The following is a 27,707-nucleotide window of genomic DNA, read 5'->3' as shown; positions in this document are numbered from 1 at the left end:
ATTGCTTTATTTTAGTTCTAAATCAAGTGTCTTACCAATATTCCGTATATTTCCTAATGACAAACTAAATGTGCTATATGAAATATTTGTAAGCCACTCGTTTTATAACTAAATAAAGAAATGACAATGCAACATACTTTTTTTAATGTTGATCTTGTATGTTAAAAGTCTTCAATTACATTAGCTTGAAAATTGTTCATTTACATATGTAGACATTGTGAACCCATTATACTACTCATATAAACTAAATAAGAATTTTGCTCTAGCTCTAGACCAATATAAGAGAAGGGAATGTTGAAAGTAAAACAAAGTTGCAATGCTATCAATGGTTTTGAGTGAAGAAAATTTGACACATTAACTTCAATTCTCTTGTAACAAAATGGTATTCATGAATCTTACAATACAAGAGTATGCAAGGACTGCTCACATCTTGTACAATGTAAATTCAAATTTGCACCAATGCAAATAAAGTAATAGCAATGTATTGATCGTGGAAAATGCCTACAAAATATCTTTTAAAATTAATAATTTGTTATTTTACGTAAGCATGAAACTCTCATGCTAATCATATTCTAAAAATGTAGAGTCGAAGTCTCATACTAATCCTATTGTGAGAATCTAGAATGAGTTTGTAGATACATAGTTAATGATCATTGAACTATTATGAAGTGACCAAAGAGGTAGAAGTTTTCCTTGAAACAATCTTGTTAGGGCTTGAGGAATCTTGCATATCTAAATTACTTCACGTTGTGATGTTGGCCGATTGCATGCACAAATTCGCAAGCTATCAAAAATCAAAACTCAGAGTAAAACATCATGGAATTAGATAATGATGGATAGAATTCACAAAAAGGCTACCCATTGTCTTACTGTGCATTGTAGACACTCGTTTTCTTGAGAAAGAACTTGCTCCTGCATGAGGAAAAGGGTGAAAAAAATTATTCAAGATACTTATCAACCTTCCTCTCTTTTTTTTGGCTCTCTAATTCTAATAAGAAATAAAGACGCTGCAAGTAAGCATAATAGCACCTCATCATGAAAATAGATTTACTCTCTAACTAAGTGACAAATAAGAGAATATCAAAACCCACCCTCTCATAGAATTGATGAGCATGTTCGATGAACATTTGTGTCTGTTGCATCAAGAATGCAAAATTAACATCTAGTTATTAGGAATGTTAGCTTGCAACAAAAAAGAAATGGTCATAGAAACAACTTTGACTCACCTTCCTTGACTTGATTTGACTAAGGCTAGTTGCAAGTTGACCTTCTAATGTTTGCAAATCCTTGATTTGCATGCATCCCAAGTTTTCTCCAAGCATATTTCTGTATGAGGTTTAGAAACTTACAATTATCATGCATATCTCCACAAAAAAACACTAAATTTAGGCAATGTTTTTTAATAATTCATTACACATATCTATGATTATGGAATTATTTTTCATATTGAATTAGAGTGTGTAAATGTTGCAACAACCAACTCTAACCTATTCCTTTTTTCGAGTAATGTTGCTTCAACTTTTAGTCGAGAAGCTTCATGCCTCCAATACTGCAAATCAAGTCATAGATAAGGACCTGAGTAGGAGTTCTAAATATATTTCTAAAATGCATCATCTTCTACATGATAAGTACATACGAACCTTGAGAGTATTTGAAAATTTCCAATCTAGAATTATATAGTACCATAATGGTTTATAATGAAAATTTTGAAATGCACTAACCTTTATTTTATTAAGGGATTTATAATGTGCAAAATAAAACTTCACTTTTTCAAGAAATTAAATGCATAGCCATCTAAATATAATTTTTGAAATGCGCCTTCTACATCATGGGTACATGTAGACCTCAAAAACATGAAGAGACTTCTCGTTTAGAATTACTTTATAAAGAATAGTACCATGTCATTTATCATTAAAAATTTGTAACTCATTAACCCTTATTTTATGGTACAAATTAGGATAAAATTTTTAATATAAAAAAACTTTTGGCATCCACTATCATTCTATGGCCATATTGCAAACATATAGTGTGTGCCATGTAGCTTCCCCTAAAAGCTTTGATTCAATGTTTAGTAAATAAGTCATTTCATATTTAATACTAAAAGGAAATTCTTCCTCTTCATGGCTAGTTTGACAATGCATCAAACATCCCTAGCACCATCGCCACTAGGCATAAAAAGTTGAATGTTGCTGTTGCTCTCTCTCCCTCCCTCCCTCCCTCCCTCCCTCCCTCTCTCTCTCTCTCTCTCTCTCTCTCTCTCTCTCTCTCTCTCTCTCTCTCTCTCTCTCTCTCTCTCTCTCTCTCTCTCTCTGTGTGTGGGGAGCCGTACCCCGTCGCTTCAACCTCACCATGCTAGATAGGCCCATGCGAGACATCTTAAGATGACCACGTTCCATGAGCAGTTCCACACTGCACTTGAAGTGCATCTAGATTGTATCGAGTCTATACCATTTTGTACCTACTTACCTAGTTCACCATAACACCAAATAGTAGCTTTACTGGGACTTGGAAAACTTCCTAGACATTTTGTATGTAACCTTTTGGTCTCATAGGCCAACTTGGCCTCTTGTAGACGTTAATATAACTTTCTTTCTTTCTCTCTCAAATTTTGGACCTTTTATGCCATTCATCACAATAGTTTTGATTCCTTGCGTAATGATGGTGCACCAAACATGCTTTATCATTTGGCAATCTAAAAATTCTAGAAGTATATGTTGCAGTTAAGGGCTATGGGCTACCCCTAGTATCATGTTTAACTTAGTCCCAACTAATTGTTCCAAGAACCAATGTATTGATAGAGCATGTGCTGATGTCATAAAGCCAAAGGGGAACCTTAATGATATCAAGCCCTCCTTAGATTAAAGTGAGAATCATTCTTGTCTTGAGACTCTATCCAGAAGTCCATTGGAACCACTTTTCCAAATTGATATAAACACATACAATCAACAAAAGAATGAATCCATTTTGTTGAACCTAAATCACACAAACAACAAAATGTAACTTGGAGTAACACAAGGATACTTTGATCAACAAAAATTTGAAGGTGGATATGCCGTTAGCAATGCTTTTGTGGGATCAAATATCCATACTTGATTATGTTAGAGTTATTTGAAGATATTTCCATCACTCATAGTTTTACTATAAAAATCTCGCATTTAATGCATGTTTATAAGACTTTGTAAAGATACTCATATTTCCCTCTCCTTTCAACCATAGAGGAAAGGGAGCAAGAAGAAAAGTGAAGAAGGCATAACATCAATTCCCCCTTCATAAGTAAAATAGAGTAAGCTTTAGTTTTTGTGTGGTAAAATGATACTATCACACAATCTGTAGTATAAGATAAAGGATGATACATGCATAGTAAATAGGATTGTGTGATGGTAGTGAATATGGGAATATGGTAAGTGCATGTCCATGATTAGTAGTACATCATATGGATTGAGGCTGGATGCCTTTGGTCATGTGACCACAAGTGCCACTCATGTATGGGCAAATGCAAGGCTTGTGTTTAGATTTTAGACTAGAAATAAGAAGGGCCAACAAAAGGGCACACTTCAATAAAGGTACATTTCTCCCTTCAATATTTTGTTGTTTTTGTCTACTCTCATAGATATTCTACCAATCTAATTTGTTGATCTCTCGAGTTGTCATAGCTCTTAGGGCTCGAATGAAGTTTCCATGATACAAGCCTTGTCATAACTTTTCTTTTAGCCTATAATTATTTTCAAGAACTTAAAATCATCTAAATTTTTTTAATCAAAACATTTGGCACAAGCAAGAACATCAAACTCAAATAAAATCCTTTCTTCTTGATCACATTCTTACTACAAAAAGTAATAAGATTGGTTTGCCTCAATGAGGAAAGATTGGTCCCTAATAATTGTCATACCTACATGATGAACTACTAATTATGATTAAAGCTACTATCGACAAGGTTGCAACCATGGTCTTTACTATCTTGTGAAAGCCCATTCTAAGGGGTTCCTCCACTTTGGAGCATTTGGATAATACCATGGATATTGCACCTAGCACATTGTCTCCATTCAATTAGTCAATCCAAAAAGTGATAGTCCAACTATAATCTTTGAAGATACCTCCTTTCATAATCCCATTGTCTCCTTAAATCAATCTCGAAAGTGACTAAGTCTAGATCAATATACAATCTCTTAGAGTGTGCCACTAATCCACTCCTCAATCATCTAGGTCTACATGTAAACTCTATCTAATCCAAGTCCTATCTTTGAAGATGGTTGTACTCTTCCATATTGAAAGGAAATATCATGTCTTTGTTAATCCCAATGTTTCTAAGAAGAATACCCCCTATAGAAAAGAGAATCAATGGGGATTACTTCCAATATTGTCTCTACTACCATAACTTGCCTACCTCTAAGACTGTATAATTTTTAGATCTAGATCTCTTGCATTAACTCTTGAAAGAAAACTTATATACCATTTAGAAAGAAACCTTCATGGAGAGTCTCCCCTAAGAAAGCTAAGTTATTTGTCCAAGACAATGGTGGCAATCTGAACTTATGTAGTAGTTGAAGAGAAGAGATTGTCTCCTCTTCTCCTTAACTAGCACTTGAGTAAATGATGAAGGGTAGATGAAAAAAAATCTCCAACCTCCTATAATAATGGTAGCTACAAATCTAATGTTAAATCTTATCCCCAAATTCAAGTGAACTCTAGGATGCAAGTCGTGATGACCCTCTGTGTAGGTGTAGTAGACTATAGCCCCCCATATAGCAAAAGTTTCTTTTAAGGATTCTCACCTAGAAGAAGATCCTTGACAATGACCTTAGTACAAGGTATTCTTTGTCTATTTGAACTTAAGATTCCTAAGCCTTCTCTTGATTTGAGTTTAATGATGAACTATAGAATGCCCAACATGAAGTGGTACACCACATGGTCTCAAGAAGAAGCTAGTTGGAACTTGGTTGGAAACCACAATTATCCCTACTAAAGAGAGCCTCAAAGAAGTTGAATAAACAATTTAGTACCCAATCTCACATGTGGACTCAAGGACACTATCAAAGAAAGAATTGATTGTTGGGAGCATAGCTTGGTACATTTGAATTTTGAGTTCTAGCCATGCTATCAACCTTCAAGATGTTTGCTCTACAGACACTCTTTCTAGCATTTGGATAAAGATCACACATACTCTTAATGGAAAGAAGGATGAGATAGGATTTCTTGTAGACATGGGATTCAGACACCTTTCACCTAGACTCTCATATGGTCTAACATTACATCCCACAATATTGATTGTTCACATAACCATTGTTTGTACTCAATTGATCTGTATATACGTCTTTGTACTTCGTTTTTTATTGGTTTGCTTACCCTATTCTTGGATGGATAACTCAACATATACTCATGTATCATTTTTGACAATAATATCCAAGGCCATTTAGGCTGGAAAAGAAGACCATGGATGTGTGTGTGTTAGAAGACTAGTGAGACATTAGAGATGCACGTATCCACATGTTACAAACTAGACCATGACTAGTATTCAAAATCATCACAAGTATTAGCAAAAAATTCATAGCTTGAATATAAGATATTTTATTGTATTATTATCTCCCAGTTTTGAAAATTGCTACGTGTAGTTTATCCAAATTAAAATGGTTACAACGCCCATTACAAGGCAGCACATAGATAATGATGTTTAAGTTAGTGATAGTTTGCATGGCATTGCTATTAGCATAGCTAATGATTCTATAATTTAAAAAGTGTCACTAGAGATGCCATAATTTGAACAATCGTTACTATTTTTATCGTCATATAGTGATGATAGTAGGAACACTAATGGTGAAGCTAATAGCCACACTAATAGTGATGCTATGTACTACAAATGAGAGGACCAAAACAAGCACAACAGTTTTGGCACGACCATCTTTTCATCTTGAGTAAGAAAGAGAGGGAGAGATGGAAGCAAAGGGGTTGGGGGCACACAGAGAGAGAGAGAGAGAGAGAGCACAAAGGAGAAGGAGAAGATTGTGATGGAGGAGTAGGAGCATGTACGCATCTTCGAGCCTTGAGACAAACCCTATTTAATACTTCAAAGGCCTAGAGAGATTCCTGCAATTCATACCTATGAAGTGCTTGCATGAGGTAATGACAAAAGTGTCTCATGAAGATGAGATAGTCATAGAAGAGAAGTTCGAGTTCTCCACGTAATATAGTCCAAATGTAAGCATGCTCTTCTATCATCATTGTCCAAAAACACCATATTGGAGAATATGGAAAATTTCCATAAGTTTGAGACATGTGGTTAAATATTTAGATTTGTCATAACTTAAGCACACATTTTTTGAAAAACTTATGGGCATGTTATCCAAGTGCCACCTTTTTAGTATTAAAAAATGAGAATTGGGAGATTCCCAAACTCACTAATATTGTGTTCAAAGGTAATATACTCCAAAGGTAAGTATACTCTTCCATCATCATTGTCTTTATTGCATATAGGCGATAACTAATCCTAAACTTCAATCCACAATATAAAGATAGTGCAACATGGTCACATGGGCAATATTTTGTAGTAGAGCAATCAATACTATACCGGAAACCAGCCTAGTGTGTCTCTTGCAAAGGTCGGACACTTTCCCTTCCCCTCAACGTGCAGAAACGTGTCTAGTGACACCTTCCTTGATCAGATTGCATTAATGGTATCCGTGCGATATCAAACAGGCTGTCAGTATCAACATTGACGATGCAGTCATGGCGTTCAAGCATGGCAAGGAGGAGGCTAAAGTTCCCCAGGCTGGGAAACTGACCCGAGATTGCCTTAATAATACGTTACTTGCAGATTTATCACAATTTCAGCCCATTATCCTTCGTCCAACTCGGCATACAATCTGAGAAATGCCCTAGCCTGAATGCATCTGATGTGTGGGTGGGAATCCTCACCTTTCTGTTTCGTCAGGCCTGATCTGTGGATGCGGTTCGGAGCAAAACCCGCCAAGAAATACCTCCCTTGTCCAATTAAGCCGTAGATCATTGCTTTGAAAGTAGTGCATCATTTGAGACAGTCGAAGACCTCATTTTAACCAGTTTGTCATACCGGAGTTCTCTGACAAACGCCGGAGTTCTTGAGGCAACAGACAACATTCAGATATCTGTAGGATTACAGAGTTTTGGTAAAGCTGCTCATGAAGAAGCCATGGCTCCGAAAACGTCTATGACCTCCCTAAATACTCCATTCATCAACCATAGTCTTTTCCTTGCACTCCCCATTGGGAGTTGGAGCCCCTGGGGCACTTGATCCTGACTTGGTAGCTTGACGAGAAACTCTTGCAGTCTGAGTTGTCACTTCTTTCTCCTTTTAACACATGCTCGTCACTTGAACTCTGATGGGGGATCTCTTTGGAAGTTGCAATCTCTCACAAGGAACTTGTTCTCCTTCTCCATCCATAGATATCACTTGGCCTTCCATTGTCCTACCTCAACTAGAATAGGAAATGCATATTTCATCTCCTTGTTTTCTCCTTGTGCAAAGGTCACAAATAGACCCTCTTAGTGCTTTAGTGAGTTTCAATCCATGGTTTGCTAGCATTCTTGGTTGATAAGGTTGTGAGTTATTCCTATATCCACCATGATGGCTTGTTGTTCTCACTCACCTTTCCATTCAACTATAGACAATGCATTATTGCCGCCCGAGCTGCCATATATTAGAGGTGTGCAATCATCACGGTACCAACCCCTAGATAGTCTCGATTTTATTCACTCCCATTTGAAATCTCTTGAACGTGTGCAAGTTGTGGCTTATCTTCTCCATAAGCACTGATAGCTACCACTCTCGACCCACTTATTGTGTCTTTCATACTATGGTCCTTTACATTTCAAACATCTCACTTAGGTGCATGAGGCTTACGGTCTTCGCCATAACGTGTTTGTGCATGCCAACCCATTGGATACACTCGAGGTTAACCTAGAATGGTTATGCCCCCACCTTCCAAATGTTACCCTTGGTACTACCAATACAATTTGTGATGTGGATGGGTTCCCTCCAAAAATTCCACTTCTAGCTTCTTTCCCACTAGTCCACTTGGAGGGGCCAGCTTTAGGGTCCATGAGATGGCATTATATCATGCTTGGATTGATGCCAGGAGGCATATTTCACGGTGGATTCCGTGCCACGGTGGATTCCGTGTCACGGTGGATTCCGTGAGGTTTTACGGTGGATATGATGCCAGGAGGCATATTTTACGGTGGATTCCGTGCCACGGTGGATTCCGTGAGGTTTTACGGTGGATTCCGTAAACTTTGATGACTGGGGCTCATACACAAAGTGGATTCTTTGTGCAAGAAGTTGATGGGGATACCTGTCCTTTTCGGGCGTTTCATTAATTTAGTGTGTATATGGGTGATTCCATAACGGGTGATTCCGCAAAATGCATATTAAATTAATAAATATTTATGAGTTTAGAGTGCGCACTCGTAATAAATTAAGGTTAGGATTTATTTCTAACCAGTTGATTTATTTATGTAGCTAAAGACTACTAGGTATTCACTTTTGTCGGTTTAATTATATTATTTTACTAACGATTATGAATGCTTCAGTTGATGTGTAGAGATAGCAGTAGTGGCGGAGGAAAGCATTGGAGTCTAGCGAGTATTCGACCTATGGATTATATTTTGATAGACGCCACGCCTATATTTTGTTATGTCTATTGAGGCATCGATTATTGATTATTATTTTGTATGCACCTATGCGCACGGATATGTTATTTCTATTTGGGACATTGTGTTGGGCGTGCCAGACTCCATGGGCACCATCCATTAGCTTTATTTCCTATTTTTGTAAAAGCAAACTCAAAAGCTAAAAGCTTGTCATATTTTTGTAAATTGGGCTATTATTGAGCATGAAGATGGAAATATACATAAAATACATGCTTTGTAAAGCGCTCACACAAGGCATGGGGGGAGATTGAACCCAATTGGTCTCTTGCTCTTGTCGTTCATGCTTTTTACATTGTTTTTTTGCAAAAAGGTAGAGTTCATTGTTCTTGGGGACCTTCCGAGATTCACTACGTGAGCATACTGCGACCGATCTGCGCACCAATGGTATCAGAGCGGAGCTGAGATCAAGAGCTTCCAATCGCTACCCATCTCGTGCGAAGGCGGAGCTCCTGGAACAATCGGGCTCTACAGTCAATCTCGTCGCGAACCGTCGATACAGGTAGACTTCTGGCGATCAAGAACCCCTGTTTCTACTCTCAGATCGCGAAGGACCAGGCTGTACAGGCGGAGGACCACTCCATCATCTCTATAAACAAGTCGTGGAAATACAGTAAGAAGCTTCATATCTATCTTCTTCAAAAGCTTAGTAATAAAGCTTAAAAGCTTAAGGAACTTCAAAAGCTTCACAAAAATCCTTATCGTGGTGCAAAAGGAGGTCCGAAAAATTCGCGACGTGAAGAAAAACGCCCCTCCCCCACGATTTGCGCCGTTGCTGCTCCATTAAGCTTCCTTCCTTAAGCTTAATCTATTAAGCTTAATTCCTTAAGCTTAATCAAGTTCCACAAGGCAAGCAAATCACCAAACTTCGGGTCCTGCACTCCAGAAATCAAGTCCTGCAAGTCAACTGTGATCAAGTCCTGCAAGTTCACTAAGTCGGCTAAGTCTGCAACTCTGCAAGTTACCTAAGTCTGCAACTCTGCAAGTGAGACTAGTCAATTGGAGTCAGAACTGACTAGTGCTCAAAACTCCTAGAATGATTGTTCCTGCGCAGAAACTCAGAACTGCAAAGTTGTTCGTGGCAAAGTATTCTACCCATACCCAGGTTCGCTGAAGTATTTTCAGCATACGAAGAAGAAAATATCGCAGATTTTCTGAAGATTGAGAAAGAAATACCCAAAAACACATAGCCTTGTAATCCCAAATTTGAGCTACGCTCATCCCGCTAACCTGATTTTGAGTGAGAAAGGTCTTTTGAGTTTTACAGGATGACGGAACCACATATGGATGATCCTATGGCTGAAGACGACCTACCTGAGCTTACCATGGAACAAAAGCTGGACCTAATCATGATGTAATTGGAAGAAGAACGAAGGGCTAGGTAAGCATTGCAAGCGCAATTGACAAAATTACAAAGAGCGTCTACCGACAAAGAAGAACCTCAAGCTGAAGATTTGATTCGACGTACCATCGACGCCACTCTTGAAGCTCAAACCATTCGCAAGGAATCAAAGATAAGTAAACGAAGTTTGAAATTTCGCACTTTCAATGGCATACGAGAAGGAAAGATTGTTTTATCATTCATTAGCCAGTTTGATGACTATTTCCATGAGGAAACCTATCCAGAAAAAGATAAAATCAAGTGTGTTACTAATCATTTGTTAGACAGAGCATCACTTTGGTGGACTGTAGTACGCAAGAGCATAGAATGTCTTGCTACTTGGGAAGATTTCAAGAAGAAGTTTATGCAGAATTTCATTCCATCACAATTTCATGAGAAGGCTATCAAGCAATGGGATCTACTTCAACAACGGGATCGTGAGCCTATACCTCAGTATACATAGCGTTTTTGGAATGCACTCCTACAGCTACGCATGCTTGAAGAAGTACCAGAGACGACACATAAGCGGAAGTATATGTCTAGACTTCTTGGACATTACTACGCTGAAGTGAACATGTTCAAGCCTGCTACCCTTGAAGACGCCATCTCACTAGCTCACAACACTGAAGATAAGTTACGCGGTAGAGACAGACGACCACAGCAATTCCAAGCCAATGGTAATTATGGATCTAAGCAATTCAATTCCAATTTTAGAAGATTTAATCGAGGTCGTTTCTCTTCATCATCTTTCCGTAAGAATTGGGCAAAACCACCTGCATTACCATCCAATGTCAATCAAAACCCTAAGCCTATTCCACAGCCAAACCCTAATGTCCCTAGACTTCTCGCCATTGCAAACAATGTAACCAAAGCCAAGCCAATAGTATGCTATAAATGCCACCAACCTGGACATCTAGCAGCAAATTGTCATTCAAAGAAGCCACCTGCCCATATCAACTATCTTGGAGCAATGGACGAAGACGAACATGAAGATATGCCTGATTTCACTGAAGATGAGGATAACACTACTACACCTTCGGATACTTTACCAGGTATTCCTACTCCACATTCTTTATTGACTATGAAATATTTGGTGCATGGAAAGGAAAAGATTATTTTACATGATGACAGTAGCAGTCATGATTTTATTTCAGCAAAATTAGTAAAAGAATTGAAGTTACAGACTGTACCTATGCATTACCGCATCAAAGCTGCATTCTTAGGCACTAGGTATAATGGTACACAGGAAGTGCATGACTTAGAGATTCAATTTGGTCAATACACAAAAAGAAGAAATTTTCTAGTTGTTCCATTACAGTCGAGTGACATTATTTTAGGAATGCCTTGGCGACACCAGCATAATCCAGATATATATTATTCCACACACACAATGAATATTAATTTTCAAGAAAAATCTATTACATTATATGGTATGCATGCATCTAATGTTTTTTCACTGCTTTCGCATACTCAAGCAAAACGTGCATTATGCAAGAGTAGTAAATCATATCTCATTTGGGTGAATGAATTGCAAGCAAAGGAAAATCATATGCATCCTAGGCATAAGAAATTTCTTGCATATTTTAAGGACTGTTTTGCAGAAAACCTACCACCAAGTTTACCTCCTTCACGACCAGAAGACCATAAGATTGATTTGATACCTGACACACAACCACCTTGCAAAGCACCCTATAGGCACAATCAAATAGAGCAAAAAGAAATCCAGAGTCAAGTTGAAGAATTACTAAATAGAGGTTTAATTCGACCTAGCAGTTCTCCATTCGGTGCACCTGTACTCTTAGTTAAGAAAAAGAATAATACCTATCGTATATGTATTGACTATCGAGCTTTAAATAAGATCACTGTAAAGAATAGGTATCCTATACCTAGAGTTGATGACCTTATGGACAAACTGCAAGGATCTTCTATATTTAGTAAAATTTAAGAACCATCCTGTAGAGGAAGCACAATGGATGCACGCTAGAGACTTAAATGCTTTCCCCACTCTGTTAGCTCCACATTGAGCTAATAGCAATTGAGGTCAATTGCTATCCCACCCCAGGGGTATGATGCCAGGAGGCATATTTCACGGTGGATTTCGTGCCACGGTGGATTCCGTGAGGTTTTACGGTAGATTCCGTAAACTTTGATGACTGGGGCTCATACACAAAGTGGATTCTTTGTGCGAGAAGTTGATGGGGACGCCTGTCCTTTTCGAGCGTTTCATTAATTTAGTGTGTACATGGGTGATTCCATAACAGGTGATTCCGCAAAATGCATATTAAATTAATAAACGTTTATGAGTTTAGAGTACGCACTCGTAATAAATTAAGGTTAGGATTTATTTCTAACCAGTTGATTTATTTATGTAGCTGAAGACTGCTAGGTATTCACTTTTGTCAATTTAATTATATTATTTTACTAACGATTGTGAATGCTTCAGTTGATGTGTAGAGATAGCAACAGTGGCAGAGGAAAGCATTGGAGTCTAGGGAGTATTCGACCTATGGATTATATTTTGATAGGCGTCACGCCTATATTTTGTTATGTCTATTGAGGCATCGATGATTGATTATTATTTTGTATGCGCCTATGCGCATGGATATGTTATTTCTATTTGGGACATTGTGTTGGGCGTACCAGAGTCCATGGGCACCTTCCATTAGCTTTATTTCCTATTTTTGTAAAAGCAAACTCAAAAGCTAAAAGCTTGTCATATTTTTGTAAATTGGGCTATTATTGAGCATGAAGATGGAAATATACATAAAATACATACTTTGTGAAGCGCTCACACAAGGCATGGGGGGAGATTGAACCCAATTGGTCTCTTGCTCTTGTCGTTCATGATTTTTACATTGTTTTTTGTGCAAAAAGGTAGAGTTCATTGTTCTTGGGGACCTTCCGGGATTCACTACATGAGCATACTGCGACTGATCTGTGCACCATGGATCCAGTGGACTAATCTCCTCCCCTACCAGTGTACCAGCCTTTTGGCCACTCTCATGGCTTCCACTAGGCTCTCATGTTTTTTTCTCTCTCTATATCTCTCCTTGCAAATTCCTGCATGTCCAATAGGAATCCATATAGTTTGGTGTGTGTATCTACATTTGGAAGTTGTAACATCAGTTTTTGGGAGTACTTGTGGATATACTCCATCTTGTCTTGTGCCTACTTAGGTTTTCTCCACTCATCCCTGACTTCGGACTTCTATATTTGAAATGAAATAGTCATTCAACTTTTTCTATTGTTTCTTCCACAAGAAGACAAATCAACCTCATTCTTGCTCTAACATGTACCAACTTGCCACATCCTCCTTGAGGTAGATGGGTGCTACCAGTTCTCCCTTCCTCTCGTCTGGTACTTGAGCAACCTATCTCTCTTCAAAATCAACCTATCTCTCTTTTCCTTGTGCTTAGGAAGCTATGGCAACTTGAATCTACCAACCATTTTCTTAGCTTCTGTTGTCTTCTCCATCCATTTTCTTAGCTTTCATTGTTTTGCCCATTCATTGGTCTCCATTGAAGATGATCATGTCTCTTCTTCTCATGTGTGGTATTGGCAATATCTCCCATTATCATTTTGAAGAGGGGGAAGGTGTGCCTTGGATTTGGATGGTATGTTATGTGGAAGCCACACCTCCACTTTGGATTATACTAAGTGTGATGTACCTACCCTCAACTCACTCACTTGTATTCCCTCACCCACTCAACATGGCAAAGAGAGGATACACAAAATGTGAGAAGAAGGTATGCTCATGTATTAGTCAAAAGGAGAAAGAAAAAACATAGGCATACATTAGGACTACACCCTTGTGATATTGGACATGAGTGGGTTCACCACTGAGTTAAGGGAATCACACGTAGGGTGTACCAAAAGTTATGTTGGAGTTACTTCTACTCCCTATATAGGTGCATTTAGCTCCAATGCCAAGGCATACTTGCACCTATTCCAACAAGAAACAAGGAATATTAGAGATCTTAAAGATAATAAGCTCTAGGGCAAGGGTGTGAGTTTTGTGCATCTAGTTTAGGAGTTAAGAGACCCTATGCATTGTGGTAAGGATCTCAATTGTAGTAGGTTACTTGTAGATATTGAAAGGCTTACATGTCTTTATAGGCACGAAAAAGAGGTGAATAAACTCATAACAAGGCCATGTGTTTTCCCAATGTTGATAATTCAAAATAACAGGCTACATGCTTCTAGTATGATGGATTTGAAAAAACGTTTACTAGGAGCAAATGGAGAACATACTATTGGAATTGGTGGTTCTTGTATTGTGATAGAGATCCAAATTGGGAAAGTGGGAGAGGGTGAATCCCCCCCCCCTCCTTTGTGGGTGGTCAAGTGTGAGTCCATTAAAAAAAAAAGCTACAAAAAACAAGGCTATAATAGAAAATGTGGGATAAGGCATTAATCTACTAGTCTTCAAAAAGCAAATGGTCTCTTTGTTAAAGCTAAGGCTAAAAGGCACTAAAGCCTATATTGCTACTTTTAAACATTTCTTTTACATTTATTCTTAAACATTTGGTGCTTAGCATTATATGTTTAGAATTCTGCTCAGTAGTTTTGGTTTTGGAATCACATTTAACAATATTAAAAACAAGGAGTTATCCCAAGAAGTTGGTGTTAGTATCCCTAGCAAATGATGTAACTTTGGTCAAGTACCTATAGTTCTTCCAAAATCTATACGTGAGGCATATGTACTCTAATTTTCTTTACACTCAATAGAATAAGGTCACTATTGAGAGATTTATTGAAGGTTGATTCAAGGATCATGATGAACCCAATGCATAGGTATTGAGAGATTCATTGAAACTGTATGCAAGAATCATGATGAAACCCAATGCATACGCTAGTTTTTATAGGAAAGCAAGAGCAAAAAGAGTGGTTGGCTAGTCATGAATGATGCATATATTTATTGTGAGATAGCCCTTAGATGACTTTAAGGTAGTATGTTAGTTTTGACAAATTGAGTTGCATTATCACTTATGTTAACTCCTACAAAACCTTTTGAGGACTTCTATGCATATGGCATCATTATATCCCAAGAAAATATTTAAGGTGGACCAAGTAGAACCAACCATATATACTGTAGCAATTCAAGTAGCATAAAGTAAAGCAAAGAAATTGTAGAAATACCTAAAAACAAGGATAATTAAAGCCATAGGATCCCAAGCTACTATATCTTAAGATTAGATATAGGGACAAGAACAACCAATCGCTTATGTGCTGGTAACTCAGGTAGTTGCAACTAAAAGTGAGAGATTGTGGAAAAATTAAGCGGGAGGAGAGGTTTAGCTAGAAGGCCTGCAACAATCACCAATCATACACATGAGCTAAACAAGAAAGTATATATGTAGATGACATCATCTCAATTAAAAAACACAATCTAGACCTTCATGTTGCTTAAGTCTTGAGTGCAATGGTACAAATTATTGAAAGTTTAACTTGAGATGATGGGGCAAGGAGTGGATTGAAAAACACAAATAGAAATTTGCCCAGTCCATGTTTTGGATTGTCAAGATTAGCTTCATTATGCCCACTACTATTCACATCCACCAATGGATAGAAGACATGCATAGCCACTCTTGGGTCATGTTAGAGACAAAGGAGTTTTGCTTCCTACGTAGCCACCGGTTACTAATGCAAGGATGCAAGAAAATGTCAAGCAAGAACATCTCATAACTATGGTTGTGAAGTAGTTATTACTTCAATATTTGATTTGAAACTATAGGTTTCTCAAAAAACAATGGTGTGTGTACATACACATGCAAATGACAACCAAGTAACATGCTTAAAGACTCACTTGCTTAGAAATAATTAAGTTTTAGTGTTTGGGTCGATAGTTTGGTTGAACTCTTTTTTTATGCAAACTGAGTGATGCTTATTCTATAATTATCAACAAGCCATAGCTTGCAATTCTAGGTGTTGCAAAACTAGAATATAAAGAATGTGTTTACTATCGGACATGTCTACCAACAAGTATATCCCACAATATGAATAGGGGCTTAAGAAGCAACACATGGATGTAAATATAAATACCACTTCACAAAAAAATAACCAAAAAATATGAAATTGCAAGAATCTTGAAACATAGGTAAATATGTAGATGATGGATCCATTGAATCTAACCTTATTGTAGTGTCTACATAGATTCTGAAGAATGGAATACAAATCATGCTCGGCAAATCATGTTAATTAATGAATATCAAAAATATCTACAACTTGTAGCAAAATAATATATAGATTTGAGAGGGGTAGCAATAGCAAAGAACCTAATCTAAACTTTATAGAATGTTTTGCAAGTGGCATGCATTGGAAACCCCCCCACAAGAACACCTCCTTGACTGCCATCAAGTGAAAAGTTCATAATGCATATGGACAAACAAGTTAAACGTGATTTTTTCAAAAAAGGATATTTTCTTGAGTGGATTCTCCCCTATACAATACAAATGACTAAATATTCCTTCCTCTTCTTAGGGGGTTGAATATATGTACATTTTGCATATCACGTTGTTAAGCATTTTTTTGAAAACTCAAAACCCCTAGAGAAAGTGTAGATAGGTTTGATTTTTTTTAGCTTAGTTGTTTGCATGGCTGTTTGTTTTGAGATTCATAGTTGGATTTTTTGTGTTTATCTAGCTTAGGATTTGTTTTTTATTCTTTTGTTTGATTTTTAGAGTGTGGAAACTTGATAGCCTTGGTTGAGTTTGGTATTTTTTTGGACAGGTTGGAGCTAGAGTTTGCTAGTAGGTGCCGAACATCATAGAACTGGTAAGTTCTCTTGCCCAAACTTTTGCACATCACAGGGGATTATGGGTTCATGAGCAGCTCACAATATACTTGTCAATGCACTGTACTTTGGGGTGGTCTCTTGAATTTATCAAATACTTCCATGCCATGGGTTGGGTTTATGCATGTTTTGCACCATCGTTGAGCACTTACACAGCATGAGGCCTGTTGTAGCTATATGCAGTAAATTTTAGTTGCACATGAACTTGAGAGAACAACTTCAATGAGCACATATTGTTCTTGCACACGTGAGAGTTGGGAATTTCATTACTAAGTTAGGAACCTTTGGTTGAGTGGGAAAGGTGATTGGGTGAGTTCAAGGGTCATGAAGAATGCCACTAGTTGTGAGATGGGTTGTTTTTCTAGTCAACATCTTGAGGGCCATATTTTCTTAAGTGACTGTGAGATTTTGGGTGGGTGGAGTGGAGTACAATATTTTCTTCCTAAGTGTTGAGAGGTGAGGCTAAGGATCTTACATAATCAAGGAACTGTGATTGCATGTTGTATTACGACCTATGGGCACATGTAGATAGGCTAGGCACAATTATTTCTATGCATCCATATTTTCATGTTGAACATTGCTCGTTTGATTGCATAGCATGGAATGTTGCATTTCTTCTCAATTCATGAATAGTTGAGCACTACATACAAATTAAATAGCATATTTCTACTAGGTCACATTGCATGAAACAAAAAGCAAGACAAAAGGAGATTGTTATCAAAAGAACAATACGGGTGCTATGGAGGAAATAAAAGATTGGGGTAAACGGAGACATTTGGAAACATCAAAGTGCTTTGATACTATGAGAAGGACCACATTGTGGACTCAAAATTTATTACTATTTGTTGTGGGAGGTCATTTTTATCTGGTTTGCAGAATCTTGATTGCTTGCACCTACAAAGAGAGTTGTTGAATCACAAATCTTTGCAGTAAAAAAAACAAGGCTATGGTGTCCTTCTTGGCAACTTTCAAGATCTTGCTTCAAGGGAATATGTTAAAAACACATCTACTCAAAGGGGTTTAATAGCAACTCAAGACTAGTAATTCTGGTGGTATTATAGATTATGAAGTGTCCAACAATGCAAAGATTTGTAGAAAAGGTTTTGGGAATTGCTAAAGAGCCATTATTAAGTTGATCTATGGTATTTCGGCTTTGATGTTTGTGATTCTACCTAAAAGGCAATGTTAGGAGACTACAATGGTTATTGTGAACTTAGCTTTGCTAGTTCTAAGTGGAAAGGACTTGTAAAAGACATATTGTAAGGTTTCCATAGGATCTCATATGCAAAGATAGAAAATGTCTCATTGAAGGATTTTCAGTTCAAGTTGCATGTGGCAGTGTATCCACCAATTCCAAGAGAATGGGTCAAAACTCAAATTACTATTGATAGTAAAAGGCAAGATTCATGAGCTAAAGACAAATCTAAAAACTAGAGATTGAGTTTCAAGAGAAGCTAAGTGCTTGTGATAACAAATGTTGGGTTTTATGAGAAATCTGTTGGAAGTGCGGGATGGAGTGGAGAGTTTGTTGCCTAAGAGAAAAGATTTGTCATAATCCAAGTAGAGAAATAATCAAAGATTGCATGCCAAAGGAAGAAGGATTTTGAACTAGTCTAGGAGAATTATCCCAACATCTCCACAATAGGAAGGCTATTGATGAGCAAGTCCACAAGGATAAGATGATGGAGTGTAATTGCCATGGGTGAGAGAATAGAAGATCAGTGGAGAAAAGAGGAGAACATGATTGAATTTTTTGGTTTTGTTCCGCCATGCAGGTTCTATAGATCACTTCTTTGTGAATGAGATAGATTACAAGCCGAATGCAGATATGGCGACATGTTGCAAAATGCGGGCAAGGTGGTGGGTGTTGTAAAAAGCAAAAAACTAATAGCCTTTAAGGCTATTCAATCAATTTACATCCCTTAAGGCTTATGATTTTTTCTTGAACATTTTAGCTTGAAGGTGAAAGCAAGAATGTTGGAAAAGATTTTATGCCTTTCAAAGAGCACATTCAAAGTGAGAATTGAAAAAACCTATATAAAGAAGGTGACAATGAGTGCTAGGGGCCTTCCCCCTTTATATGCAACTTATTGTCATGTGAGAGAGGAGGGTATGGTTTCTTTTGGGAAGAGGTTTGTCGAATCTTGCAGAAGCTTTTGGATGCTACAAAGTTGACACATGGTGTATCAAATATTTAAGAGGTATGAAAAGATTATTTGTTTCGAACTCAAGATTTCAAGTGTGGATGTTATTGATGCTCTACTTTAAGCTTGATTTTAGACGCATTTGAGGCTACAAGAGACGTTGTTAATTGTTTGGTTTAGCATGTAGCTTGTATGGTGCTTGTAAAAATTTAAAATTTTTCATGTCTGTGTTGTCCATCAACAATGTCTATTATCCTAATTGGCACTCCTTAACATCTCATTATCAGATAGTGAGTGAGACTTGTTCTTCTCAATCACTGCTCGCTTAACAACATGTACTCAATGCTTATTTATAAATATTCTTATTTGTGAATTTCATTTGAATAAAAACATATCCCTTTTTATTCAATTTGTAAATAACCCCTTCATATGGCACCCTCCTATATGTAAAAGATACATAGAAATTATATTTGAAAAACCTAAGCTCTACTCAAACATAAAATATGGAAATTTGCCTATTCATTTCTAGCCAATACTATTCTCCCTATAAAAGGATATACAAAAATGATATTTGAAAAATTCGATATCCTCTCAAACTTAGAATATCGGGCCTTTCCTCTTCATTTCAACCCAAATGATACTATTCTCCCCTCTTAGGCTCATTCTCTTTCTCCATAAGGAACGATATTTTTGTAAGTGATCAGGAACTTAATGCTTCTAGGATCAAACTAGCATCCCACTAGCTTGGATTCATGTTCTCTCTCCTCTTTCACTATAAATAAGAAGGATTCCCTTTATTTTGAGAAGGCAAGAGAGAATTTTCTATCAAGGAATCCTCTACTATTCAACTAAATCCCCTTCTCCAATTTTCATTCTCTCAACATCCTCAATGCCTCCTTAATAGTATCACTATTAACATAATTCCTATATCATATATGTTCATCCCCAATAAAGTTTACATGTATAGATACATGTTTGGGGTCATTTATAGATCCCACAATGTAGACAATGCCTTATTATTCAAGGTTCTCTTTACATATTTCTCTCTTAGAACTAAACCAACCATTATGCATAAGAGTCCATATATACTAATAGGTCTTAATAATCAAATACATTATCTATTAACTTATGAAACATGCTACAATCAAAAGTATTACTACCCTAGGTTAATGTTTTGAAGAAAATATATAGTGTGGCACTTAGAAAGGATGTGAGAGAAAGTCAAGCAAATTGTGGTACAAAATCCACACCACTACCAAGTCCAATGGGAGTAAGAAAAAGCTATACCAACAATAAATTGATTTGCATTCTATTGCTTACATAAACCATAAACATTTTCACATGTAACTACTTGTAGAATAGATGTTAAGGATAATTTGAAAAAGCCTCTACGAGATGATGCATTCATTTGGTCTTACTAAAAAATATATACTATAACAAGTATTCCATGATGGATGGACATGCACGGAATTAATCATTCCCATGTTATCATTGCAAGAATAGGATGTTGGATATTGAAAACAGTCATCAATAGAGGGTCAACTTGAGGATGTATGTAAACTAAGGGTGTTATCGCTGCCCTACTTATGGGATGCAAGGACACTAGAACCGCAAAAAAATAAATAATTAGTGCTGAGTTGTCATAAATATTCAACTTCAATTTGATTTTCAAGAATCTAAGTTTAAGATAATTCCATTATCATTATCAATTATTTCATGATGACTGAAATATTATCATAATGATCAACAATATTAGACAAGGAAAGAATAAGTCAATGTAGTATATGTCTACCATTGTGTTAATAAAACTATATCTTTAAAGGAAAGTAGATAGTTGGATATTAGGATGGTACCTTCCTACAAAATGGAGTTTGATTAGTTGAACAACCATCCTATTCTTGAGTTAAGTAGCTACAAGGGAATATAGGGTCACTAGGACGAAATGGTGTATATATTTGTTAAGTAAAATGACATGGTAAATCATGGGAATGCCCATTTTAGTAGATGCTACCCCAACCTCTAGGTTATGCCATCCCACCCAAGGAATGGATACCTTGGGTACTTGCATTCTTAGGCTAATTTATCATGTAATGCTACTTTCTAGATATAAATCATAAATACTCTTTGTTTTTATAACCAGCATTTTGAAACAAGTCAAGGCAAGTACATTGACATTGGGTTTGCCACAAAATTACTCCACATTGGTGTCACTACTATTTAGTTTGCATATAAGATCTGGTCATGTGTTATAACAATGGCAATGCTAGTGGATGATGGTAGAACTAATCAACCCGCTTTTGTCATGTAAAGTTTGTGCATGCATCATTTTAGGTTACCCTTGATTCATTGCCAATTGGCATTGGTATAATGCTAGGGCATGACATAAATACCTAGCTCTTAGCAACTAGCAATTTGAGGTCATCATGGACTTTTTATATTGCCACAATATGGCCAAAATTTTATAAAGAATTTTATTATCCACAAAAAGACAAATTGTCATGAAAAATTTATAGTAGGGTATCTCTAGGTCATTTTTCTACTTAACTCACAATGTGGAAGGTTAGAAAAGCTGGTCTTCGATGTTTAACTACATATGACAATGTTTTCATGAAGATGCAACATTGTGATGCTTGTTAGTGGCTTGGTCAACATAGTGCCTTTCATTGAATACCTCTTCATTTGATCATCCCTTTTTAGACTTTTCATAAATGGGATTGAACTTTGTAGTGCCCATCAAACTTATTGCATCTCAAACCAAAAATTGTATTTTGAACTACCATAAATTAGTGTATCATTTGAGTATAGCCTTGAACTTTAATTGCTAACTTTGTTATGGTTTGCTTTCTTAGGGGTGTCCTTGCCTAGTATCCTTGTCCAATGAAGATGGCTAGTAAACGAGGCACTCACTTTGTTAGCAAAGTCATCTAGAGATTTAATTTCTCCATGATAGCCCATAAAATGACTTGTCCCTATTATCCCAAGACGAATGGACTAGCAAAAGTCTAGTAGCAAAACTTTATGAAAATTTATTGGCAAGTTGGTGGGGACACATCAGAAGGATTGAGCTGTCAAATTGTTAGCAATTTGTAGGCTTTATATAAGGTGGCTACATGCTTAACTCTATTTAAGCTTGCTTTTGGTCTAGGAGCTATTATTCTACTAAGAGAGTTTTCTCACCATCAATTTGAAAAGGGACATGAAAAGGGTAGAAAACTTTCAAATCCACAAGATAAAGTTTGAAAGCACCTTTCCATGCCACTAAGGACAACAAGCATTAGTGGTTCAATGGGTAACATGTGTATGGTAGTATTGAGAGGGGCAAGCTAAAAGAAGTTGATGAACTCCTATTGTAGGTAATGAGGATTAGACTAACTTGCTTGCTTCATAACTTCTTCTATTTAACAAAAGTGTCAAAAAAGGAATGTAGCTCCCTATTTTGTGTGATTCCCTCCAAAATCACCATGGAAAGGGGATAGTTTCAAGAAAATTGGCACTTTTGGGCTCCCAAACTCAAAGTGGGAAAGCCCCCTTAAACTTTTGATACCCAACATGCAACTTATAATAGAAGCCTTATTACTTGTTGAAGATTTTCTACCTTTCTAGTTTGCATATCTATAGAAGTTGGAAGAAGAAAGATCTCATAGGTTCTACCTTACTTGTAATAGAAACAAAAAACTAATCATATCCAACAAACACTATTTTCAAGTAGTACTAATGTTTAACTCAAGGATAAGCAACCTATTGGGAAAGTTATCATTCAGATGGAGTGGCCCTTTTTATATTTTCAAAAGCACAAAATCCTATGCTTTCCATTTAACAAATTATAGGGCCATATCCTTCAAATGATTAATGTCTTCCATCTATGATGACATTATACCATGAATATTTAGTGCTATTTCTTATTTTGGAGGATGTTTTGGACAGGAGGCCAACTAATTGTACTCTTGCAACATTGTTAATTCTTTATTTTGATTGCACAAGTGGATTTACATAAAGATCCAAATTCCATATTTAGGATTTAGTTTGACAAAAGTATTGATTTAAAGCTCTCCCTTCGTTTCAATCTCCTCTCTTTGACATAATCATGGTTCTGATGTAGGCATGGCATCTTGGCAATATGATTTCTTCTTTTGGTTTTTCTTTTTTTAAAAGGAGAAAATTATGTTGTATTAGAAAGTAAGTTAAAAGAGTACATCAATGGGCCTTTTGCCAAGAAATCTAACACAAGTCAAGATTTAACATTGTGAAGTTCAATTTCTATAACTAAGTATCAGATCCATAGTTTGCTTAATTCAGTACTATAAATCAATCTTTTATGTAGATCTTTCATTTGTTTTAAATATAATGATGAGATATTTGGCATAGAGATTCCAAAATCAAAATTGTGAGGTGTGTGTGTGTGTGTGTGTACAAACTCTTGAATAAAGCATGTCTAAGCTTCATTTGCAATCTCTTTTTCATGAATTCTAAAACTTTTGAGTTCTAAGCTCTCTTTTTCTTTCCCTTTCTCTTTCTCTTCCTGAGCCGTTTCCTTAGGTCCTATTTGATTTTAGGTTCCACCAACATGACTTGCAACAAAAGCTCTAGGTCAAAATCATGACTTAAATCAATAAAAACCAACTTGAATATGGCTTTGTACCTACAGATCCACACATTCCACAAGTATAAGCTCCTAAGCTAGTTCTAGACTAGTGGTGGTATTCCATAATTCTCCCCTAGAAATATTTCTCTCCATGATATACACGTTGAAGCAAAGGGAAATATAATTACTTGAAGCAAACTTATAATGTTAGTGTTAGATTTGCGATTCAAAAAGAGGGAGGAATTGTTTCTACCTCTACCCTTGGGTAGAAACCATTACCAATACCAATTTTCAAGGCACTACTAATTGTCTAAATCACTTTTAAGAGGATTAGCCACATTCATGCCACATTAGACAATAGACCTTGGATTGTATGTCATTACTTAAAATCATTTGAAATTTATCATTCGATTGATAATGATTATAATTTAGGCTCCATATTTTGTTCAAGGTTATTATACATTTAGTTGAGTTCTAATTTTAGACTGAGTAGTATGAGAAGAGGTTTATCATTCAACCAACAAAAGCCTTGTGGATTAAATTTGCTTGTCTAGCTGAATGGTATTCCAAAGAGTTTGGCCCTAGAAATTCAATCTCTATTCAATCAGTTGGAGATCATACATTGTGAGGTCCAACAATTGCCTTAGTTGGTTCCGATCTTGCCAATCACATCTTTCAAGGTCCAACACATCCTTCCAAACTCCGATTTTTGTTTTAGATATTTTAAAGACTAGTGGAAAGCTCTCAAGTCACACAAGGCCATGAAAGAAACTAAACCAAATTGAGTTAAATGTGCACTAGGGTAGGGGGAAATTCTTGACTCGAGAAATGACTATAAAGACTTTAAAAGGCATCCATGCCTTTCATACAATCTTCATTAGTTTTGAGCATATTTTAATTGTGGCTTTGATCTAGTTGAAATCTATTATTTTTTCATGATGGTCTTTCCATCTAGGGAAGTCATGCTAGAAATTAGTGCAATTTTTCAAAGTAAGAATGGCTTAATCTTCTTTCTCATGGTGGAAGGCCCTTACTATGCATTTGCCAGCTAGCTTTTTAGCCATGTTAAGAAGGTTAGGCAAACCCAAACCACCTTCCTCTTTAGGTCAACTACAATCCTCCAAGGCTACTTTGGGCAATTTAAGGATTTTAGTATGTCTTGGCCATAATAAGTTTCTAGCCAAACTCTTTAAGGCTTTTAGGCTTTATTATTTTTGCATCATGGTCTTTCCATCTAGGGAAGTCATGCTAGAAATTAGTGCAATTTTTCAAACTAAGAATGGGTTAATCTTCTTTCTCATGGTGGAAGGCCCTTACTATGCATTTGGCAGCTAGGTTTTTAGCCATGTTAAGAAGGTCAGACAAACCCAAACCACCTTCCTCTTTAGGTCAACTGCAATCCTCCAAGGCTACTTTGGGCAATTCAAGGATTTTAGTATGTCTTGGCCATAATAAGTTTCTAGCCAAAATCTTTAAGGCTTTAGTATTAGCAAGTCTCCAACCTAAAAGGAAATAAATGGTCAAAGGGATGATAACATGTTTAAAGACAATAATCCTACCTACAAAAGTGAATTGTAGGCCTTTCAAATATTGAACTTTCTTCTTGACTTTGTCTAGAACCCATTCCCACATGTGTTTCATTGTAACTCTTAATCCCATTGGAATTTCTAATAGCCTAAACACCTTACCTTGCTCAATTTGTGAGATTTAATAAGGGTTTTGGCATATTAACTATTAAGCCTGAGACCAAGCAAAATATTTCAATGTGTTGCCAAAAATATTTGATTGATGTGAGGTCATTATTTATTGTACCTTTAGTGTCATCTTTAAACTTATTAAGATACATGTCAAAATGATTTGGGAGTTTAATCCCTCATAGTCTTCCTTGCTTAATTTCATTCTCCATGAGCCAACCAAGGGCATCATCAACAATTTCAAAGAGTAGAAGAGCTAAGGGATACCCTTGCCTTATGGATATAAACAAAGGAAAAGAGGTTCATAATTCTCCATTTACACCAACTTTTGCATTGGCATTGCCAAAAAGTCTACTCACATATTTAACAAATTTCTTGCCTAATCCCATATCCTAAAGAGATAGGCTTTATCAAAGAATATTTTGAAGGGCATAAAGTCTTTCTTTTTCTTTTGTGCAAATTAAAACCTTTCCCACACAATCCAATGATATCTAATCTATATCTCCCTTTGATGAATCCATTTTCTTCTTTCCTAAGGCAACTATCTAGATTGACGCTCTAATTAACATTTTAGCAAAGATTTTATAGGCACACGATAGGTAGGTTATAGGTCTAAAGTTTGATAAATTATCCTTAGTGTCTCTTTTGTAAATTAGTTTAATCATACCTTGGTTCAACCTATTGGAGGGGCTCCATATTTGATGAATCCTTTCCATACTTGAAGAAGGGGTTCGATTACAAATTCCTTAAACTCTTTTGGAGAATTCATTTGAGAAGCCATCCAGCCCTAGACTCTTTTCATTTAGGACTCTCAATATTATCTTCCTTTTTTGTAACCAATATTTTGTATATCAATCGTTACCAAGATTTGTTGGCTCAATGATTCAAATTAGTTTAATGCTCATATACCCTGAAACTTGATTTGTATATTATTAGAGTATTTTGAAAATTTGGCTAACTAGCCTGTCCACCCTTTAGTCAAATATTTTGTAGGCACACAATAAGCAAGTTATAGGTCTCCAACTCGTTAAATTCTCCTTATTACCTCTTTTGTGAATTAGTTTAATCACACCTTTGTTCAAGCCTATTGGAGGAGTCTGTATTCGATGGATTCTTCCCATACTTAAAGAAGGGGTTCAATTAGAAATTTCTTAAATTCTTTGTGAAATTCATTTGGGAAGCCATCCAATCCTAGACCCTTCCAATTTGTGAGGCTCTCAATAGCTTTTTTTTTTTTTGTAACCAATCTTCTATATATCAATTGTTACCAAGATTTGTTGGCTCAATGATTCAAATTACTTTGATGCCTTGTCTTGTCTGCCATCTTCATCCAAGCCTTGACCTAGTCTTTCTAACTTCTCTTTGCCATGTGCCCTAATTGCCTATAACCTCTATCGCCCTCTATCCACCTTGGCCCTCTATTTGCAACCACTACCTATTAGCATAGGGAACCAAGGTCATCTTGTCGTGCCATTCATGTAGCCAACTACTACTAAAACCTGGAATGAAGATCAACAATATCATTAAAAAATGGCAAGCTTGGACCCCAAACTAGGCACACTAGAGAGAGCATTGAAAGTGCTCATTAGCAATATCACAAAAACCTTGGACAATAACATTAATCAAGTGCAACCAGTCCTACTAGACAAAATCACAAAACTTGAATGCGAAGCTGAAGCATGGAGAAATGAGAAGGAAACCATGTTGACTGAAGTCCAATAAACTAAAATAGGATATTGTAACACGAAAGATCATGGCGTGAGAGGAAGTAGAGATCCAAGTGGACACAATCACCGCCATAAAGGAGGAAATCTCCATAGAAGTCGACATCAAACCTGAGGCCATGCAACAAGGTGAATAGAGGTAGTGGAGAAGAACATATAAAAGGAGATGGAAAAAGATGATCAAAAGGAGACACATTGTGAATGCCATATTAGAAGGGAGGAAGAGACAAGCAAGGCTACTAGACATACAGGTAAATGGCATATTTGACAAATAAGGCACATCACCTAAGGAGGATGGTAAGACATTGTGCACACACCTCAAATACAAAGAGGAAGAAGCACTCCCCTTTACAAAAGCCTAGAGAGTTCGAAAGGACCCACAAAAGTACACACTCATCTTGAGGTTTCAAGATGCAATGGAGAGGATGGCCTTCACAAAGAAGAAAGTCATACTATGTGGACTCCCAAGAGATCCTATCTACCTTGACAATGACCTTACCAAGATGCAAGTGGAACATAGGAGTGCAAACATGCCCAAAATAATCAAAGCTAGGAAGGAGGACAAGAAGGAAACATATAGAAATGGCTGAGTCATCATTGATGGCAAGGATGGTGAATAGGGACACATGACCTATGAGACAAACACCTAAGGAGGATGGACGAGGTGATGAAGGATCACAAGTTGATTTTGATGACTGAGACACAACACT

General features: G+C 36.7%; 1 protein-coding gene across 3 annotated transcripts in view; it reads right to left on the bottom strand.

Moving 5' to 3' along the window:
* Positions 1-370: 370 nt before the first annotated feature.
* Positions 371-27,707, bottom strand: part of LOC148030602 (agamous-like MADS-box protein AGL11) — a 68,028-nt gene continuing 40,691 nt past the window's right edge. Inside the window, exons 3-7 of one of the 3 annotated variants that reach the window (XM_087687287.1) lie at positions 1,488-1,549; positions 1,227-1,326; positions 1,092-1,133; positions 871-912; positions 371-784 (exon numbers count right to left, since the gene is read on the bottom strand). In XM_087687287.1, the coding sequence (XP_087543413.1) occupies positions 743-784; positions 871-912; positions 1,092-1,133; positions 1,227-1,326; positions 1,488-1,549 (288 nt within the window). In that variant the 3' untranslated portion in view covers positions 371-742. Of the gene's footprint in view, positions 785-870; positions 913-1,091; positions 1,134-1,226; positions 1,327-1,487; positions 1,550-3,395; positions 3,713-27,707 lie in introns of those variants that run through there. The other 2 variants (XM_087687285.1, XM_087687286.1) reach the window with 2 other exon arrangements.

The sequence above is a fragment of the Lygodium microphyllum genome, chromosome 10, assembly GCF_053477565.2.
Source record: "Lygodium microphyllum isolate KBCC chromosome 10, Lygodium_microphyllum_v1.1.10, whole genome shotgun sequence".
Classification (NCBI taxonomy): Eukaryota; Viridiplantae; Streptophyta; class Polypodiopsida; order Schizaeales; family Lygodiaceae; genus Lygodium; species Lygodium microphyllum.
Note: the sequence above shows the minus strand (reverse complement) of the source record. Positions and strands in the feature narration are given on the sequence as shown.